This window comes from Schistocerca cancellata, chromosome 1 (assembly GCF_023864275.1).
Source record: "Schistocerca cancellata isolate TAMUIC-IGC-003103 chromosome 1, iqSchCanc2.1, whole genome shotgun sequence".
Taxonomy (NCBI): domain Eukaryota; kingdom Metazoa; phylum Arthropoda; class Insecta; order Orthoptera; family Acrididae; genus Schistocerca; species Schistocerca cancellata.
The window spans coordinates 541771631-541794327 of NC_064626.1; the positions used below are offsets into that span (position 1 = coordinate 541771631).

Sequence of the window (22697 nt, forward strand, 5' to 3'; positions counted from 1 at the left end):
CTGCTACATTATGGATTATCGTCGAACCAGTAGCTCCGGGGCCACAGCCAGCGACTTTCAATTGTCTGGAGCTCTGTTCACCACGCTACTTGGGTGCTCTCGTTAACGTCGTAGACGGCGCCCTGAAAAAGCAGCCGTCAGCTCTACACGAGACGGCTGCAGTTAAGGAGATTTGTACTACGGCCTCTGAGCGAGAGGCTGTCTTCTGACGCTGGAATCTAATCTCAACTGCGAGTCGGGGGACAGCAGTTACTTCGCTCCTGTGAGACGGTGGTGGCTGACAAACTCCTCGAGGTCCACCATTGGGGCCTGCAGAGGCCTCATGTTGGAAGCGCCAGTCTCCCCAGCAGCGAATTAGAGGATGGGCACCAGCTGCTCTTGGCTGAAGAGTTCATATGATCTAGTTACCGGCGGCATCATACGAGAGCACTCTGGAATGTAAGGCCTCAGAATTTTTCTATTTGAAAAGCGTCAGCTGTTTAAATAAAACAAACGTTATTACCATTCTACATCTTTATGTCTACGTATATGCAGCCTTCAGCCGCTAGAGGGTTCCTAACTGCAGTGTATAACATGGTGGTGTTCAACGTAGCTGCGTCTGTCAGTGAGAAACGGCGTCCTCTGATAGAATTTCGAATTCGAAGAGTTCGTCCATACATAGAGCGCACTGTCCTTCAGCATGACGGTGCCATACCACAAGAAAGCCGGCGACATCTGCAATAATCCTGTGCCTCTGGTTCTCTGTCACGATCATCTACTTCTACGTTTACATGGACACTCTGCAAATCACAATTAAGTGCCTGGCGGAGGGTTCATCGAACCACCTTCACAATTCCCTATTATTCCAATCTCGTATAGCGCGTGGAAAGAATTAACAGCCATATCTTTCCGTACGAGCTCTGATTTCCCTTATTTTACCTTGGTGATCGTTTCGCCTTATGTAGGTCGGTATCAACAAAATATTTTCGCATTCAGAGTAGAAAGCTGATGATTGGAATTTTGTGAGAAGAACCGTCGCAACGAGAAACACCTTTGTTTTAGGATGTCGAGTCCAAATCCTCTATAATTTCGGTAAAACTCTCTCCATATTTCGCGATAATACAAAACGTGATGCTCTTCTTTGAACTTTTTCATGTACTCCGTCAATCCTATCTGGTAAGGGTTCCACACAGCGCAGCAGTATTCTAAAAGAGGAAGGACAAGCGTAGTTTAGGCAGTCTCCTTAGTAGGTCTGTTACATTTTCAAAGTGTCCTACCAAAACAGCGCAGTCTTTGTCTACCCTTCCCCACAACACTTTCTATGTTTTCCTTCCTGTTTAAGTTGTCCGCAATTGGAATTCCTAGGTACTTACTTGAATTTACGGCCCTTAGATTTGACTGATTTACTAAGTAACCGAGGTTTTACGGATTCATTTTAGCACTCATGTGGATGGCATCACACTTATCGTTATTTATGGTCAACTGCCAATTTTCGCAAATTTCAGATATCTTTTCTGAATCGTTTTGCACTTTGTTTATTAGTCGGCAAACGACAGCGTCATCTGCAAACAACCTAAGGTTGTCTCCAAAATCCTCCATACATTCAGCACTTAACCACAACTGAGAACTACGCTATGGAAGTCATGTAATTGTGGGGCTACAATGATGGCGTTATCCATATGTGGTGCTGACGTCATGTGCTCTAGTTTTCTGAGCCTGACAATGGTCTTCTCGTTTGGGATATCACAACTTCGTCTTCCAGCACTCCTTACTGCTGTGTCGGTCAATGAGTACACTTGCGTCAGATCAAAGCTTTCTTGTGCTACTCTGCGTAATCACCATTATGACCATTTCCCTATGTTGTTGAGATGTTAGCTCATTATGTTACTTATTTTGACGCTCAGTCCGTCCAGGGTGTTACAAAAGTTACAGAGTTTACATTTAAGTAATCAATATTTCTTTTCCTCTGGCATTTTTCCTGGTCGTTGACCGTGTCTGTTCTGGCTCTGGCACTCTCAGGGAAGAATTTAAACAATTTTGAATGTCCGTCTGGAATAATATTCTTTGGGACAACAAACACCCCCTCCTTCCCCTTAGAAAATTCGTCACGAATTTTCTGCTTGGAGTTTCTCTGAAACAATTTCGTCATACGTATCTGACAGAAACAAATATAGACTATACAGTTTAGTTATCCATCTGTTACCACGGGGCTCAGCCACACGGCTCATCTATTCAATACTAATCCTGTGAGACTACATTCTACGTTCAGTCCACAGAATTTATCTTCTTGACCTTTACCAACGTCATCATTTACACGTTAATACAATTTTCCATATTTTTTATCTGTTTATCTGTTTTATCTGTATACAAGTTTATCTATTATTCCTGAGCTCTATAACAAACCAGTCAACAATCTGGTGTGCGAATTAAAGTGAGTCGTGTGCAGACCATTGTTCAAAGCAAAACTAGCTTGCACAAATCGCAGTCAGAACCACTACAGCAACGGAATATGTAACTCTGATGGCCGAAATGTGCTCATGTTGTTTACAACTATGTTCTTGCATACGCTGGAGCACTGGCTCCGCTGGGTTCCGTCCTTTTTGTGTCGCTAGATCTTCTTCTATTGAATCTAGGATGACTGTGTTCAGGGTATTGTTGAGAAAGGTTAGGTGTTTGGTTGACAACATATGTAATTGTTCTTGCCGTGAATATAACACAGGTTATGTCCACTTTGAGCATAGTCCTACCGGTGACTAGACTGTAGCTGGAAGACGGAACGTCATGCCCAATATGTTACAGTTCGTGCCATTTATCATACTACGCTCTCGTCATGCGCTACGGTTTCTCAGTTTTGTAAAAATTTATGATTACCATTACGGGTGAAAATCTGAGTAGATGCGGTAGGTGCACAGCCTCTGGAAACGGGGCAAACACTTCCTTCGAAATTGAGTTGCTTCCAGTTTCGAAGACAACAGCATAACACGCTCCTGTGCAGCAGCAGGTACCATCCTACTTGACCAGACTGTAATACTTCTACTCTGGCATCCGCGTAAATTTTCCAATGACTTCAGAACGCATGCTTCCCTTCGCTTCGAAATTACTAACACTCCGCAGCTTCAACTATTTTGTTACGGTTTATGACTTCGCGTCCCATTTTCAAAAGGCGTGGCTCCATGGAGTCAACAACACATCCTCAGCATCTCATAAAGGTAACTTTCGCTTTATCCTCTGACACAATTTATAAACAAAGAGTGAGAAATAAAACTAGCTCCCTAAGTCAAATAGTCCTACCGGAGACTAGACTGTAGCTGGAAGACGGAACGTCATGCCCAATATGTCGCAGTTCGTGCCGTTTATCATACTACGCTCTGGTCATGCGCTACGGTTTCTCAGTTTTGTAAAAATTTATGATTACCTTAGCTTTCTAACTTAGCGTTCCATAGTCATGATAACGGCACTTCTGGTAAGGCTTCGACACCTCCCTGAAATGGTTCCATGAGCCACACATGAATTATACAATTTTTGTCAGGATCTGTATCATGACACTGACAAGCGATGTCTTTTCCGCCATTTGGTACCTTTCGTGCTATCAGATTAGTAATTTCTTCATTCCACACTTAGATGTGCGAAAGTCTCTTAGTAGACCCAATGACCAACCTTTTATTGTGGCAATTACCCGATACATTGTCTTATCCATTCGTGTCGCTTTGAAACTTTCCGCCAAATGTCTCACAAGCTTTTTGTAAATTTTCGCATCGATTCAGTATCACATACCACCTCTTTAACACTTGCTAATTACAGACTCAAATATTTGCTGGATGTATTCCAGTCGATGTCTTCGTCTATAGGTTCTGTTCTCTATAGCTCCCTCTGCTACCACAAAAGGTATATCCTACTTTCCTGAAAGATTTTCTAATGTCCTGCCCCTTCTTCACTGTACTGACTTTTTAAGAAAACGCAAAAATTTTAACTGGAAGTTAAACTTCTCACTCCTGTATCGGAAGATTGCAGGTATTCGACATTCTAGCCAGGTGTCACCAAATCTGCATATGAGGTTAAGGCTGAGAGAACGACATACCCTTATTGAAGTTGTGATGAAATGTAGACCTTCCGCTGCTCACAGGAGTTGATAAACATCAATGGGGACAGTTGAAGAATGCGTGCCCCGTCCGGAACTCGAACCTGGGACCTCCTGCTTACATGGCAGACGCTCTATCCGACTGAGCCCCCGAGGACTCAGACGATATTGCGACTGCAGTGACTTATCTCTGACACGCTCCCAGTGAGACACACCTTTTCCAATTTTCTGTCCACACACTACATTTGTAGTGCCCCTGCCCACCACACTCATTACTCGCGGCAGTCAATCTACCGATTCCCGTAAGAGTTTGAGCAATGTGAGTGCATCCACACACATTTTCAACTGTACCCGATGGTATTTATCAATGCCTTTAAGCAGTTAAAGGTCTGGATTTCATTGTAATTTCATTCTTCGAGAGTTACAAGATTACCAATGGTATCTGTAACGATATAAGATTCATATACAGGGTGTAAATTTTAAGTTGAGAAACCAGAATAACTCCGAAAATGAGCCTGACACGAAAAAATGTGTAGAATCCAAAATTGATTATTTTCGAGGGGGACATCTGCTGGTGCAAAAATTAGCCCGCCACCCCAGCCCCCTGTGGGTGCGGCGGGAGGCAACTTTATAATTTCAAATGGGAAGCTCCCTTTTAATTGCAGAATCAGATTCTACATAAGAAACTATGTACATTTTCTCTTAAACATTTGTTTTGATTCTTGGTAGTTGGCGCTGTAGTTCAAGAAAATCCATGTTCTCATTTTTGCGTGGAAAATGGTTACGGACAAATGGAAAATACTTATTTACTTCGTAAATTTTGATTCGCTAAAATTAAAACTCTCCCTGTCTCCCCATAAGGTGGGGTTTGAGAGAAAGGAATTAGAGGTCTACAAATGTAGACCCAAATACTGTATTAATTTTTTCATCAGTTTCGGTTAAGTATTGTTTGTTTCGTGGTCATGAGGCCACACAACTTTTAACTATCAAAAATATCACCTGACTAGCTAACTAACTAACCAAACATGGCCACGAAACAAACAAAAGTTTTAACGTGCCAATTGGACAGAATTTGGCACTGTGTTGCTCAGGAGGGCTTCCAACAACTTTTCCAGTCAATGCCAAGCCGAATAACTGCTTGCAGAACAACCCATTACTAACTTGATCAGTTTGTGACACACTTTCTCTTGTGTACATCATCCAATATTTTAAAAATATAATCGTTTGTTTGTCTGTACATCTACATCACAATATGATAATTTGGATAATTTCTTCACAGTGCACCGTAGTTTCTTTTACTTAGAGTATATTCAGCCTAAACCAGATGGCTAAAATATCAAACTTAATCGACGTTTCTTCTATACTATTAGTGAATGTTATGAATGTGATGATACGTCATATCGTTAATACTATGGGGCTTGTGTTGTAGTTAGAGCATTAATTTCATTTGAATTACAAATGATTTGTTTCAGAAATGGAGGTAGAGGGAGATTATTTTCTGCTTGTAAGACTGCGTAAGCGTGGTATGGCTCTCGTTGTGGTACTACTACTGCCTACTAGTTCCATCCTTCTCGAACTAGACCTCAAAATATGTAAATGCCGCTGCATATGATACCCACCCACCCACACACACACAAACACACAGACACACAGTCATTGATTCTAGTGAGGCTGACAACTACTGTGTGTTGAACAACACATGCACCAGTCAGTTCCTCAGTTGGCGTCGAGTGGATGGGATTTTTCAATTACCTTGCATTGCAAGAATTGTAAGGAGGAGCCTGAAAGTAAATGGACTTGTATGCTAAAGAGCTGCGACAAAGCGAAGCCTGACCGATTATCAGATAATTGTCCACGTGGGTTTTGTGGACGAGTATACTTTTAGTAGCCGCGCGGGATTAGCCGGGCGGTCATGGGCTGTGTGGCTGATCCCGGCGGAGGTTCGAGTCCTCCCTCAGGCATGAGTTTGTGTGTTTGTCCTTAGGATAATTTAGGTTAAGTGGTGTGTAAGCTTAGGTACTATGCTCCTTCAGAGCCCCAGTAAAAAATATACACTCATCAATGCACGTGTCCCCACCAACATCGAAAATAAGAAAAACACCGAAAATGTCGAAAAATTCTGGTTCAAAATGGTTCAAATGGCTCTGATCACTATGCGACTTAACTTCTGAGGTCATCAGTCGCCTAGAACTTAGAACTAATTAAACCTAACTAACCTAAGGACATCACACTCATCCATACCCGAGGCAGGATTCGAACCTGCGACCGTACCGGTCGCTCGGTTCCAGACTGTAGCGCTTAGAAGTGCATGGGAAAAATTCTGGAACCAAGTCGAAAATACTATGAGCAAAATTCACCAGGATGACGTGAAAATACTAATGGGAAACTTCAACTCTCTATTTGGGCAGAAAAAACCTGTAGAAAAATCTTTGGTACAAATTCAACACACCGAAACGCTTAGACCAACGGCACACGTCTGACTGACATTTGCCAACAATTCAACCACAAATGGACGTCTTCCCAGTTTAGGAAAAAACCAGTTCCCAGGTAACATGCTTAGCTAACAGGTGCAAGCTGCTTTCGTTCGCCATTCGCGACTCGCTGAAAGCCAGATTTTTAATTCTTTTGTAGCACAGCTACAAGCAGGCTGATAAAAACTCAATAAGGGAATCGTAAGACAACGCTTGAGCAAAATTCGTCTTGCTACTTTCAGTAACTCTTAGTGTCAGAGCGAAAACCTTACGGTACTGCCAAATTCATAATGCCACTTTTGTTTTCTACCGACATATTTTTTGTTGTTGTGAATACATAATTTTACCTATGAAATGTCACATTTTCATAATACTTGCGAATGGTACAGGAAATGAAATAAATACAGATCTTTTCGAAGTCAAAAGTTGGTAATATCCTACTAATTCGTGTTAAAATAGGTTCAATCGTCTCACAGACACTTAATGCTTTATTAAGATAGACTGCCGTCGTGATGTTCTGTAGGAAGCTGAATTTAATTTGTATTAGTACAGTGAATATTTTAATTGCATTTTCCATTAGTTTACTAAACGCAACAGTAATTATCAAAGAGAAATTAATCAGCAGCAGAATTTTCTTTCACGATATCTAAAACGATCTGACAATGCTAAAGTTGTTTACAAATTCTACACCTGTAGAAACCTACTGGTTCTAACGATGTCATTAAACCAGAGTAGTTTTAAGAGTATTTCCGTCTAGAAATGAATTGCCTTGACGGTTGATCGATCAAGAGCGGGAAAGGTAAAATTTTACAAATATATGACGAGAGGGACAAGTGCTTGAGAGAGGACTTCCCTATCAATACAAGTGCCTGACAGACGACTTTTCTATCAATCTCCTGGATTGTTTTCTTTCTCAAATCAACATAGTGCGTTATCATACAGTAGCACAGGTGATGTAGTTTTGTTGCTCGATTCTCTTACACTGCGAAAGAAAGGTGTCTCAGTTGTGGCAACAAACGCCAGCTGTGTTGCACACACCCTGGGTGCAGAATTCGTAGCCCAAAACACACTTTTGGAATTATCAGATGTAAAATATCATGTTCACGTTACTCTTTCCTCGAGTTTACGTCTTTTGGTGGGGCACAGCCTTTATTTTTTCTTAGGAAGTTGACAATAAAAGCAACAAAATACGTCACCAGTAACAGTACTGCATAGGAATGGTCGATGAGTGACCTGATGACGTTCAATAATAGTCACTCCATTGATTTTTGTTGTTTCGAATCAGAGCATGCAGTACTCCTACACCAGATTTCAGAACTTTGCCTGTTGAATGCAAACATCGCATGATGGTTAAATAGTAATCTATCACATCTATCAGTAGTCGAGACTTCCTTAATGTGGAAAATCATTCATGCCAGAACGATCTTTGTTGAAACACGAATATCTTTTTCTGGCGTATTTTTACCAAAAGGACTCGCTCCAAACACAGTTCAAATCTTTCCAGCTGCCTCCTCTGCATTCACCCCTCTGTTATACCAAAAGTGAACGTTGTGTTGCAGATGTTACACCTTTTTCCACTTGCGACTCAATTTTACAATGCTTAACTGTAGTTCATGATTTTCAAGTATGCAAAATCCAGTGCTTAACTGCAAGATGATAACTAGAACTTCAAATTCGAAAATGACGGTTGATACATACACTGACAACGCGGCGCCGCGTTCACATGGGCGGCGCCGGATTTCAGGCGGCGGGTGGCGTCTGGCCGGTGGCCGGTAGCCGCTGCAGCGCGAGGAAACGCTCGAACGGAAGCTGTTATGATCGCGGCGCAGCCACGAGCTGTCCTGCGGAATTGTTTCTGGAATACTTGTCGTTGCTGGTGGGTAGAATGTTAAGCGAATTATCTTCGATGCTCAATCAGAATCATAACTTTAGACCGAAATGTGGTAAAAAAAAATTGTTGGACACGAACAGGAGACCATAAGCTTAGAATGCATGACGATTACCATTTTTTCTTTTCTTTTTTTTTTATTGTTCATTATCGATCGTTGTGTTTGGTCGTTGCGGACGTCGCAGGACATCCTGTTCAAGTTCGGTGGTTGATCCTTCCACTCAGTTTTTTTATTACAGAGGCCAACCGGCTCTCTGACCGAACACGCTGAGCTACCGTGCCGGCTAGCACTAGACCACGGGCTCACACAATCCGAGAACAACTCGGAAGTAGACAACACTTCCTCCTAACGCTTCCGCATCTTACAGTGTTGCCATATTGTGCAGATGGCCGGTCAGTTTTATTGGCTACGTTAAGTGAATAGACTCGGACTTAGTCTCTGTGGCAAGCGGCCGGCGGTCAGTTTTTATGTCTAAAACTGTACTCCAATGTGTTTCATTCACATATCTGTGTGGCGCTGAAGTGTGGTTATGGATAATACGTATGCTCAGATTGCGAATGTAACATCATAAGTAAAGAGAGGGAAATGAATTAGGTGTCCTTCGTCTTCCGTAACATCTAATATATTTTAGTTATTCTATCTTAAATGAACTGCGCAGAAAATCATTCACCAGAAGTAAATAACTTGTTAGCAACATCAGATGATATTAACAGCTTTCCGGCGCGGGTTAGCCGTGCTTTCAACGGCGTCATATCGCGGATCCCACGGTGCTTGCGCCGGTGGTGTTTTTATGTCTAAGGCTGTACACTTGAGATATTTCGTTTCCCATGAAATGGTGGCAGACGATGCTGTGGTGTCTTCGAAGCGCGAGCTTCGTCAGTGCAAGATATCTCATCACAGCTGAGCGCACGTTTTCTTCCTGCTGCTAGTCTAATGGACAATGGCAATACTGTAGACTACTTTTTTACAACTATGTGATCATCGATTTATGTTCGTGGGTGGTTTATAATTATGTTAGTAAAATCACTCGATATTTTTATGTCCTTTAAATTACATTTGCTTCATGATTCGTATTGAAGACGTAGGAAACGTATGTTATTTGGTCCAGGAAGCACGTTCCAACATAAATTGATGCTTACACTGACATTTATGTTGCGAATTAGTCGTCTTATCCATCACATGGATAACGAGGATGCTCCGTTTCGCTACAGTTGTTTCATAGCTAACAAGGGAACCTCCCTATAAGTTGGCGCAGTGGATAGGCCTTGAAAAACTGAACACAGATCAATCGAGAAAACAGGAAGAAGTTGTGTGGAACTATGAAAAAAAAAGCAAAATATACAAACTGAGTAGTCGATGCGGACTGTGATGTCCTTAGGCTAGCTAGGTTTAAGTAGTTCTAGGTCTAGGGGCTGATGACATAAGCAGTTTGGTCGCATAGTTCTTGAAGCCATTTTTTGACCTTTCGCGTAAATTTTCTTTACATAAACGGCCGTATCTTTAGATTGCGTTGACATAGAAGCTCACTTTTTTACACCACCAAGGGACCGGTTACCACAAGAAGTGCGATACATTTCCGCTTATTATGTCTACCCGTTCTGGAGGTAAACGGGTTTGAAAGGTTGGGTAGACAGATAGACGGTCAAGAAAGTGAGACTAGTAGGGTTCCGTTTTTACCGGTTTAGGTGACGAAATCCTAACAACGAAAACAGCTACGGCAGCTACTGAAGATGAGGGCCGCATAAATAACACCCCCTACTCTTTATTCGAAATGTTCTAGTTGTAGTCGATACATCAGCATATTAATCGTAGCTACGCTTTCGATCCAAATCACGTTTACAGGAATGCAAATAGAATCCATTTGCCTATACACGTTGTAATTCACATCCCAGTATTAATGCTACCGTGTTTTAGAAGTGCGAACATTCCCATTGCTAGGTAGCTTAAGAAACACTTAGGCTAATGAACGTTTTCTGGCTGCGGCGAGTCTAGTGGAGAATTCGAAACAGTGTAGAATATGTTTGGCAGCTATGTAGCCGTTTATTTCCTGAGGTGGTGCAGAATTATCCCACTAAATTTACCCTCTAATAAGAGTATTTTGTTATTTCGATAAACATCCCGAATGATTATCACATAAGCGGTGACATAAAGGAAGAAAATTCATGTTTTTGAGCCCAGAAAGCTCTATGGAACAGAATCTGTAGATCATTTTACCATTTTCATTGCGAAATTGCCGGCTTATTCATGTCTGGGGTAATACTAGAGGGCTGTTTGCCTGGGTTGTCTGCTAGCGTAGTGAAAGGAAGGTCTGGTTTGTTTTCGGTTCTAATCTCGATGGAGGCAGGTAGAATATCAGTAAAGCAATTTTAAGAAATTCTCGCGCCCTCAATACTTTTTATCTCTACCTTTATTCTGTACTGCCGCCCTGTGCATGTCAATATGACACTCTTGTAGAATTTCATACATGTTACTGCCTACTTTCTCCGCTTCTGTCAATAATGGAATTGACTTAAGTGTGGCACTGAATGATTTTTAACTGAATTTCGTTATGAATCTTCACGCATTGCTAAATTTTCACACTTTCATGGTAGGTCAGCAACGGTAATCCAGTAGGACTGGTCTGAATGTTGACGCAGACCGTTTCGCGGCCGAAAGCGGATAATATTTTGCTAATTCGTAACGATCCGGCGTTCTTTGTATTACTAAAACAATTATGTTATCTCGATAAGTTGAAATTCATTTTTATTGGTACAGTTCATACCAATTAGCGTTTCTTCCTTCATTCTGTCTTATATTTACGTGTTGTATTTAACACACTAATCAGCATTAATATAGTCTTACAAATTATTGAAAACAGCCTAAAAAAGATCAGATAGTTTGTCAATTTCACGCCTGTGCATAGTATGTTGGTAGCACTTCGTCGCCTTGCCGGTTATGCTGTGTAGCAGACTTTAAAGCCGTGCGGATCAGCATAACGAAAAGGCGAGGGGTCTCGCTCGTTTTGTCCACGACTGTACATCCAATGAATATAACGAATATTTTGTGAGACACCGTCCTCTACGATCACCGAACATCCATCACAGCTTGAATCCTTCCAGTCAAATGCATGGTAACTATGATTTGATGTCTTGTTCAAACACTTTGTGGGAAACAAGTTTTTTTTCCATTTAATTGCTCCATTTCTTCCTTTATTACATCGCACAGGTGACGTACCTGTCAGTTATGTAAGATGTACTCGAACCAACAACAGTAGGTGCACCGCTGCTGACAGAAAGCCAAACATCTTCCACTGCACCACCAGTTATTTCACTATTACTGTCATGATCACTGTTTATTTGGAAATTTGGGTCCCTGTCAGAAGAGAATCGTGTAATTCAATCTCATCATCATGTAAAATTCTGTAAATTTCAATGTATGGAAGATTTTCTCTTGCCACTGTAAATTTTAAACTATTGACGATGATAATTCAGTTTTAGGACATCACAAATAGTTCGCAAAGTAGCTCAGTGGTAGACGTACACGAAAAGAATAATAGGATCGTACTGGCAGAAATTAGTAACGTAAACAGTCTGACAGACCCGCGCGCTTTTTGGAAGGCTGCCGAACACTTACTAAACAACGCAAAACCTTATTCATGATGTGAACACTTTCTCTCGGATGTTACAGGAAGCAAGCAGAGCGCTCCAGTCAAATCAGCAGCTATAAGAATACAAATTGGGTGTCACAGACATAGCTCGATCGTTCTGGTTCAAAATGGCTCTGAGCACTATCGGACTTAACTTCTGAGATCATCAGTCCCCTACTACTTAGAACTACTTAAACCTAACTAACCTAAGGACATCACACACATCCATGCCCGAGGCAGGATTCGAACCTGCGACCGAAGCGGTCGCGCGGTTCCAGACTGTAGTGCCTAGAACCGCACGGCCACGCCGTCCGGCGATTGTTCTGGATAAAGGAATCTAAAGTGATAAAAAATGAAGGAAACAGCGTCCGTGGAATATCATTAAAGTGTAAGGACCATTCTGGATATGTATCTGTAATGTCTCTATGTTCGTAAAGAGCTACAATTAACATACATATGCATTGCAACATTCTACCGTAGCCCAGATTGAATGCGCTGCTCTTCAACAAACATTCATGTTCCCTCATGGTAACGGAATCAGTTTCACTTTTCTAGGATGCAGTGCAAATATTCGAATAAGTATATCGACACAGAAAAATTAAATTTAATAGCTCTTAGAGTCCTTACATTACTGGCGACTAGGTCATCGGGAAAGACCCCCGTGCTGCGTGGCGCAGTTGTTATCTGATTATGTCATCCCACTTTGAACGAATTTATCTGTATTAATGAGACTATACTTCTGGGCGCGACTGTTTAATATACAATCCATATAGAATAAGTACCCGCCGAACAACCGATGTCCATAAGAAACGTATAGTGGTCTGCGATTAAAACTGTTTGAGTCCACGTAACGTGCGTTCCGCGTTTTGTCAGTGTATTATTCAATAGGTTTTCCACAGACAGTAAGAGCTGTCGTTGGCTCCTGCAGAGGTCTGTCTACGCCACGGGAACCAGTATTTATGATTGACGCGCCTATGAAGCTTTCCATTTGGTGAAAGAATGACAGCTCTTTGAACCGCAGGGTATACATTACAGCTTCGAGAGATGCGACGTCAAACAAATAAGGCCGTTTCGTAAAACAGTCGCAGTCCACGTGACCCGAGAGCGACAGTTAAAATTCCGTCGTAAGGCCAGCAGGCGATTTCTTGTCGACTGGAATCCGGGGACGGCACAAGGGAGAGAGTCTGTCAGGCCTGCTTCCGTCCGTGGACAAAGATAAGGTTTCTTCCGATTAACTATCTTCTCCTTCTCTTTAATAGTTTTCATTCAAAAACGATATTACGAATCTTCCTGTTTGGTGATTAATATAAAATTATATATGAGATCCCATGTAGTTTTGCAACGTGTAGAAAATTACAATGCCTGTTTCTAGGTTTCATTTGCAAACGTTGTAGATGACGTTATAAGACCATCTCATTCTGGTAAGCTAATGTTCGTATCCTCATATAGTACGTTTGAACGATCTCTTCGCGTTCTGTTGCGTGTTATCAATTCGGAGGTATGCACTGTTATTTATTTTGCTCAGTGCTGATTACTTCAGAAAACTTTCTACGCCACTGTTCTTCTCACATGTCAATGCATATATTCAATACATTGTCTGATGCAGCAGAGTGACTGGTGCATGTTTGTACACACTATCATCCTTACAGTTTACGTTACGTCTGTTTCAAAGGGAATATGATACATTATCCTAGAGAAAAGAAATGGCAGCAGTAGTTTTCGATCATTTGCAGACCATGTATTATTAACAAATTTTAAGATGGAATTGTAAAACCAGTCTCCACAACCATCAAAAGTAGGACATGGTGTCACACGTGAGGGGTACACAAAAATCGCCACAACTTCGTTGATTATTTTAGCCTTTGTGTCTTTTATTCTGGAAGAATGTTTTGCATCTTTGTACTTCCACTCATAATTGAGCCAATATTTTAACAAATATGTGAACATACATATTTTAAGCTCATTTTTGTATTACAACATTCTTTTCCGTATATCCAAGATATTCGTCTTGCGAGAATCAGCAGCCTTATTAATATTTAAGACCATTCTCATTTACTGTTCCGTCTCAGTCGCACATTTTTCATTATATCCCATGTTTAGATCTCTCAGGATCGTCATTAGATCTAAGTAGTAGCCCCAACAGCCCGCCTTGTCCACTCAGAACCACATACAACAGCACTGTGATGTATGGTTCTGAGCAGACGATACAGGATCATGAAGGAACGACTTGGATCTGAGGATGATCCTGAGTGATCGAAACACGTAGTGTAACGAAAAATGTGACACTGAGGAGGGATAATAAATGAGAATTGTCTTGAAAATTTTTTTTATATTTCTCAATACGTTGGGTAAATGTCTAGTCTCTGACCGCTACACATCTGTAGATCTGTAATTAACCAATACAGTGGAAGAAATTGGTACGTACGTAATCTTTAGAATAGTATTAAAAGATAAGATTTATGTGATAGAGAAAAGTTTCGAAAAAACCATGGAGTGCTCTTAGTTTTTTCTTTTGCTATTCGCTTTCTATAAGAGAGGAGTTAATGAGAAGTTAACATTGCTTATGGACTTCACAAACTGATGAATACAAGGGTACTAGGGAACGTCCTGTTAATCGGTCGGCGGAGGTTCTTATGGCTACTAGCTTATCGTTTTAGTAGTTGCACGGCTTTCCTTGAGTTTAATCAACTGCACTAAAGGACCATATCACGTGGTAAGGTAAGGTTAGAGACCACATCGGAGCAATTTCAGAATTACCATTTGCAAGAGATTTCCAAAGAAGTTTCTAAAACGTGTAAACTTGTTTAATACTGAAAGCGATATCAGGGTAGATGAAGACCTCTTTCACTTCCGTTTGTTCTTTATTACAAAGTGAATTAAGCTGTTTGGCACAACATGGAACTTTACGTTTGTTTCTAAAAGCAAATAAAAAGGTATGTGCGGTGATTAAAATACTACCTAATAGGAAATAGGGGTCCCTGCGTTGACAGTTACCAATGATGGTAGCGCCCTATAGCACTTAACAGATACAAATTACCATCCTGGAATGGAATATTTAGTTTTTAGAGCAGATTTCCTTATGAAATATTAGATATTTATGTTCTATTTTAATAGTTTTACAGCAGTAGAAGGACTTAGGCTACACTAATATTTTTCGCAGTATTTGTTCCATGTAGAACTAATTAGTGCACGGTAGTGGCACCAATTTCGAAAGCAACGTGTTACAGCAGAAATGATGCATCCAAACGTAATAGATAACAAAACAAGCACTGCATCTAAGACGACGGTTGTGTGAGACAGTGTGTGTAGAAAGTCCCGGAATGAGTGGTAAATTTTCAGGGATGTGAAAGGGCCGATCATTGGAGGCAAAGAATTCTAGCAAACAAGATTTCTAAAATGCATTCTGTAACAGCTACGACCAATTCTATATCTTTGCTACTCTGAAACGCGTCTTTTCTATTGAATCAGTGCTCATAGATCTGCAGGTGCGCATTTTAGAGCTCGTATTTACTGGACAAAATTGCTTCGAATGAGCGTTCGTGACAGACCCTTGATCAATGACCATTCCTAATGGTACAGCCTGTATGCTTGTTACCTTATTAAAAGCAAAATCGAAGATGATGATGTATCAAAGAAGAGATGTGAACAAACGTATCAGGTACGTACACACTAGTGAGCCATTGAATTAGATGTGCCCGATACACTAGTCAGACAGTTGATCCGTCACAGTGGTGGAAGACGTAATTCCATACGAAAGTTTTAATATATATATATGTTCATTCCACCAGTCTTCAGTGTCGGTGAGCCTGATGATAGAATATAAGGTTGCCCATATCCATATACGCATGGGGGAAGGGGGGGGGGAGAGGAGGTAGCTAATGGAAAGAAATAAGTATTGTGTAGTCAGGTGTTTTTCTTTCAAAAATAATGATTTAAAAGTCGGTATTACGCAGCTTTGTAACAGGTTCGGAACTTGAACTAATTAGGCTATTTATAAGTCACTATTGGTCTTCCATTGTATTAAAAGTAATCAATACTCCAGGTCTTACACCCCCCTCCCTAAAATCTATCGCACGGGCGCCTTTCGGAGACTATGTCAAAATGTTAACAGTTAGTGAAACGAATAACAACACGTTGAATTGTTAAAAGCCAAAATGAAATGAGTCATGGAAAGTATGATACAAATAATAAAAAACACACAACACAACAGTCCGTTTCTATTTACGCAGATAAGCGGAGCTAATAGTCTAGTGGGTAGAGTGCTCAATTCCAGTCTAGAATTCCTGCGCTCAATAGTGGAAGCTAGACTCCAAGTGCTACTAGATTCCAATTGTAAAGTTTCCGGGTTCGGTACCGGGTGGGAGGGGAAAATATTTTATGTTCCAGTTCTCCACGACAGCCTCAGACCCATTCAGCCCTCTATCGGGGGATCTTTTCTGGAGGGAAAAAGGCGATCGCGGCTATGGAGTCGTCGCCTTCACTCTACCAGCGGCGCGGTGAGCGAGAGGCTGCTCTCTGCCTGCTGTCAGAAGTTAAAAACTAATATCCCTTCCCAGACTACAGAAGTGGGATACTTGTTCTAAGATTTTCACATTTACTGTTATTTTCCATGTGGCTGGATATTTCCACAGAAAGCAGGTATCTTAGTCTTATTTGTAGATATACTGAAATTGTAATATATTGCGTTCTGTCTCAATCTATGTACTGCTCTTTCAAAACGATCTTCTTTTTGTACAGTTATCTGGTCATTAGCATCAAATACAGTTTAATAGTGTGCAATATATTATTTCTATTTCGAACTGTATTTCATCTTTCCACTTCAAAACGTGTCACCCATACATTGATTAATTAATGTGAGTGAGGGACTAAACTTTTGTCAAACACCATAGGTTATTAAAATTTCATCCAACATTTCACCAACTTCAGGAGACTTATAAGAGGAAAGGTAACGTTTTAACAACGCTGAAATGAATTGCCGAAAATAGTGGAACATCTACATCTTGCCGTGATGCCCATACAATTATTTTCATCCTATGCCTTCCAACAAAGTAACTTTAAGCTGGATAATAGACGTGAACCTCCACGGCAATTCCTTAAGCGTATGCCATTCGTCGATACAACGACAGACTCCACGCCACACTCAATTTCCCTCCTCCAACTGCGGCATAAAATAAATTTTTGATATGGTGAGGTAAAGAGTAGATTATGTGACTACCATTACAACAATAAGTTCGTTAAAATTAATACGATCCTCATAGTGTGACTTTGGTATCGATGTACATCGTAATTTGTTAGTGGAATGTTATTCGTATAATGACTCAAGATGAATTACATTGTACGATTTCTAAACGGCAACTCTCTAGCTTGGAGCTTAAACAGTTTCCTTGCTTAATGAATTTTACATTTTTTGGTCTGTGTGAAAGAGACTTTAAAACGCATGCTACGTTCTTGCATTGTCAGTTATGCAAACTTACACATAAGAGGACAGTTAAATCTTACAAGTTGTGCAAAACAAATGTCCAAATGTCCTGTTTCATCTGCGTTATACTACATAACTGTATTCGATACGTCGGCGGGAATTCAGATCAAGCTCAGAATCCAATTTAACATAGAATCTGGCCGTAAGAGCTTTGTCTGCAACCAATAATAGAAGGGAAACGCATGTGGCCATTCAGTCTGAAGCTACTCATAGTTACAGGAAAAAGATGCACTGTCTGATAAATATGGCTCCGTTGTCATCATATGTCTGTACAAAGAGATTGACATAGTGATGGGAACAGTTAATGGGATTATAGAAAAAGTGAAAATCAGCCATAAATCAGTTTTCAACATTTCTGCATGACGCATCTAGATGACGAAGAAAGCCGCCCTATGGGATCCGCGACCTCTCACAACCATTCAGAAGCCTGATGAATCCAGGCAGCAGCAGCAATGTAGGAGCGAGGTTGAACAAATCCGGATGACTTATTCAGGCGCTTAACCAATTTTCTTTTTACATAATACAATTAGATATTACTAACTTTAAAATTGGTATGAAGAGTATTTATTTAGTAAAAAGTAAATACAAATACATTTGCCTTTACGCAGTGAACAAATACATGACACAGAACCGACAAACTCTTGCACAGTAAAATATTATATTCATTATTGAGATCCTTATTCACACGCTCAATAGCATCCATGAAAATGTACCTCATTGCATCTTGCCTCCTTACGTTTATGTTGAATCAAATTACATTCAACATTTCTGAGTATTTTACAAGTTTATCCTTACTCAAAGATTTGCTAAAAATGTGTGTTACATTGCTTTCTGACTCGACTTTACATATGTCTATAATTCTTTTCATATAGCACTCACTTACAAAACAGTAGTGTGCCTCAATATACTATGAATTTTTAGTAAGCTTCCCATATCCAGCAATACTGATTGTCAGTGAGTTGTGTTCATATACTTTAATACGCTTGTCAGACTTAGCATAAAAAATATTCAAAATGTCTCTAATTTATTCAATCGCAGTGAGAGCTTCTGACGATGCTACATACGTAGCAAAAGTGTAGTCTGGTCTTCTCGGCAGCCGAGTACTGTGAGTCGGTGTAGCTCAATAACTGCCACACGAACTTGATCGACGTCAAGTTGAATTACACTATGTGGTTAATAACTGGGGTAATCCGACCAATACCAATTTATTGATTTTCTCTGCTGAGCATCATCTATCCACCCACAATTTGCAGAAGGGGGGGGGGGCTTGTTTAGGAAATACCGCAAGCTACTGTAGAATCTGGAATTACCCATACAGGGAGACATACCAAGTCTACAATGAAATAGACAACGTTCAAGAAACACACCATTACAGCAAGCAGAACAGCTAGACGCCAGTAATAGTAAAGTGGGAGACCTGTGGGACCAGAGCTGTCAACGTATTGAAATTCCTGAACAGCGTGAGTGGTTCCAAAAGTGTAGCTGTGATACTGCTGGCACATAACTCGATAGGAAACTACAGGTCAAACTGATCAGAGCGCATGCTGGGCATGGACGATGTGCAGACTCTCTTCAAAAAATGTGTGATATGGTACTATGGGACCAAACTGCTCTGATCATCGGTCCCTAGGCCTACATACTACTTAAAATAACTTTCGCTAAGGACAACGCACACACCCATGCCCGAGGGAGGACTCGAACCCCGACAGGGGAAGCCGGGCGAACTGTGACAGGAAGCCTCAGACCGCACGGCTACCCCACGCGACCACTGTCTTTACAAATGGGGCGTTACAGAGTATCCAGTTTTTGATTGTGGGGCTCCAAATCAGACAATCAAGTATATTAGAGATGAATGCACCTTTCGTTCCCAAAAAGGGAGTTGGAGCGACCTCATGGAAGCTGATGATATGGCTTTTATACGGATTAGGAACTTGGATATTGACATTTAGTTAGTTTTATATGTAGTTTTGTATTTTCATGTTCCTGTTATATTTACTATGACTTAAGTTACATATTTGTATTTTTAAACTGCATGTGAGCCATACGAATAAGTAAATAATAAATAGCTCAGCAAAAGTAAAATATTTCGTGCAATTTTCTTCTTTCTTAGAGTTCCAAAACGTTAAATTTCCAAATAATCCAATTACATAACCTAAAGTGGACTTATAATCTATAGATCCCCTGCCCAAACTACATCTACAAAACTATATCGGAAATCAATATTTTCAGCTCTTTCAAATGTTAACATCATACCTTTTGTTCCATATAAATATTTCAGAACTCACAAAGCATACTCAGAGCAGTATTGTAATAGTTTTGAAGTCTATTCAAATAGTTCACACTTTAGCTTATATCTGGCTGACTTCTTGATCTGATGTACAGGAGATCACCTACTCCATATCATGACTTAAATATTGAGCTACTTTCAGTATGTAATTTTCTTCCATTTCAGTACTGTGTAACTTTGAATGTTTAATCTGGTATTATTAGCTAGAGATACTGTATTGTTTCCCTGACTCAGAGTAATATACCCTCTGCATAATTATAATTAATACTTATCCCAAGACAATTATTTAACTTGCTCATTTCTGTTATCTGAAATAATTTGGATAACAGATATTTATTTCTTGTAATTTCCCTTTATTTTAAAACAAATTAACATATTACCAATAAACATAATTAAATAAATCACATAATTTTCTGTCATCAGTGCATAGAGGCATTCATCACATTTACTTCTTTTAAACCCATGATCTATCAAAGACTCACTTAAATAATCATACCATGCTATGGACTTCCCATCAAGGCAAACAACACATTAAAAAACATACAAAGTCTGTCTTTTCTGTCCTTGTGTCCAGGGAGCTGCTTCACATAAACTTCTGAGAAGACTTTACCATTAAGAAATTCAGTCGTACATCCATTTCTTCCACAATTAAACCCTTTATTAGAACAGAATAAAAACATAACTTCCAATGTATGTGTCATAGCTACTGAAGAATAAGTGTTATCTACTATTTCTTTTTGTTGAAAGCGCCTTATACCTAATCTTGCTTTAAAAGTATCACCTGATTTTCCATTTCACATGTTCACATGAAGAACACTTACGTTCAGTGATTTAGTTACTAGTTTATAAGTTTTATATTTGTTCAAACTTCCGATTCCCTATTATTCCTCGCTTCCAAATTTCTCATTAATACTCATCATGGATTGTCAGCACTACAAACGATTTCATAGCTGTAGATTCTCATGACATAATCATTAAAGCTGCCAGACCTTCTGTATTTTCCCATTGACCTTCTCAACTCTTGTTCCTGTTTATGATTATGATTGCTATAACACTCTTCGATACCACTTTCTTTCAGTTGCTAATTTACTGATTCACTGTCTATGATGTTGCGCTCAGAATCGATTCCTTAACATCAGTACATCAGACATCACTGTTGTTGTTGTTGTTGTTGTTGTGGTCTTCAGTCCAGAAACTGGCTTAATACAGCTCTCCAGGCTACTCCGTCTTGATCATCTCCAAGTAGCTACTGCAACCTACGTCCTTCTGAATATACTTAGTGTATTCATCTCTTGGTCCACCTCTACAGTTTTTATTCTCCACATTGCCCTTGAATACTAAACTGGTGATCCCTTGATGCCTCAGAATATGTCCTATCAACCTATCCCTTCTTCTAGTGAAGTTGTGCCACAAATTCCACTTCTCCTCAATTCTGTTCAGTACCTCTTCATTAGTTATGTAATCTACCCATTTAATCTTCAGCATTCTACGGTAACACTACATTTTGAAAGCTTCCATTCTCTTCTTGTCTAAACTATTTATCGTCCATGTTTCACTTTCATAAATGGCTATACTCCATACAAATACTTTCAGAGAAGACTTCCTAACACTTAAATGTATACTCGATATTAACAAACTTCCCTTCTTCAGAAACGCTGTCCTTGCCATTGCCTGTCTACAATTTATATCCTCTCTACTTCGACAATCAGCAGTTATTTGGCTTCCCTAGAAGCAAAACACATTTATTACTTTAAGTGTCTCATTTCCCAATCTAATTCCCTCAGCATCACCAGATTTAATATGACTACATTCCATTATCCTCTTTTTGCATTTTCTGAAGTTCATCGTATCTCCTCCTTTCACGACACTGTCCATTCCGTTCCACTCCTCTTACAGGTCCTTTGTTGTCTCCCACAGAAATACGATGTCATCGGCAAACCTTAAAGTTTTTATGTCTTTTCCGTGGATTTTAATTCGTACTCCCAATTTTTCTTTCGTTTCCTTCACTGCTTGCTCAATATACAGTTTGAATATCATCAGTGATAGGTTGCAAGCCTGTCTCACTCCCTTTCCAACCACTGTATCCCTTGATTGTTATAACTGCCATCTGGTTTTTGTAAAAACTGTAAACAGTCTTTCGCTCCCTGTATTTTATCGCTGCCACCTTCAGAATTTGAAAGACAATATTACAGTCAACATTCTCTAAAGTTTTCTCTACATCTACTAATACTAGAAGCGTAGGTTCGCCTTTCCTTAATCTGTCTTCTAAGATAATTCGTAGGGTCGGTATTGCAATATGTGTTCCAACATCTTCCCCAAGGTTGGCTGTAAAGAATTTGTTTTAGTATTCTGCAGGCGTGACTTATTAAACTGATAGTTCGGTAATTTTCAAGCCTGTCAAACCTGCATTCTTGGGGGTTGGTATTATTATATTCTGTCTGACATCATCTTCCATAATATAAAAATGTTTGGTAATGATAAGTTTGTCGTTATTCAGTACTCTGTATGCAACTTCACTATACCGTGTTAAATTTCCCAAGTCTGCCTTAACGATTCTACTTTGAGATTCTAGGCTGTCCTGGCGCAAGTACAAAAATACAACTTCCATAAACATTAAATGTTTAAAATTAGGTTCCTTCCCAAACAACATCTCATAAGGAGTTTTCCTTTTAATATATTAGCTGAAGTCCTCTTTAAGGTGTGCAGCTGGACAAATTTCATTAGGATAAAGTCGCCTACCTTCTCTTGCTTCAGCTAACAGGCGTCTTGACACACTTATAATTCATCTGACTATCTTTCAGCTGTATTATTTCATTTATGTATGCAAGGACGACATTCATCTAAAATGATTCTTTTCTGTCTTATAAATTGATACACATCTGAATTTAA

At 40.0% G+C, this 22697-nt stretch overlaps 1 protein-coding gene across 1 annotated transcript in view; it reads left to right on the forward strand.

The window, feature by feature from the left end:
• The first annotated feature begins 361 nt into the window (after positions 1–361).
• The window catches only part of LOC126189748 (uncharacterized), a 72690-nt gene continuing 50354 nt past the window's right edge, over positions 362–22697 (forward strand). Inside the window, exon 1 of the mRNA XM_049930970.1 lies at positions 362–438. Within this exon, the coding sequence (XP_049786927.1) occupies positions 362–438 (77 nt within the window). The remainder of the gene's footprint in view (positions 439–22697) is intronic.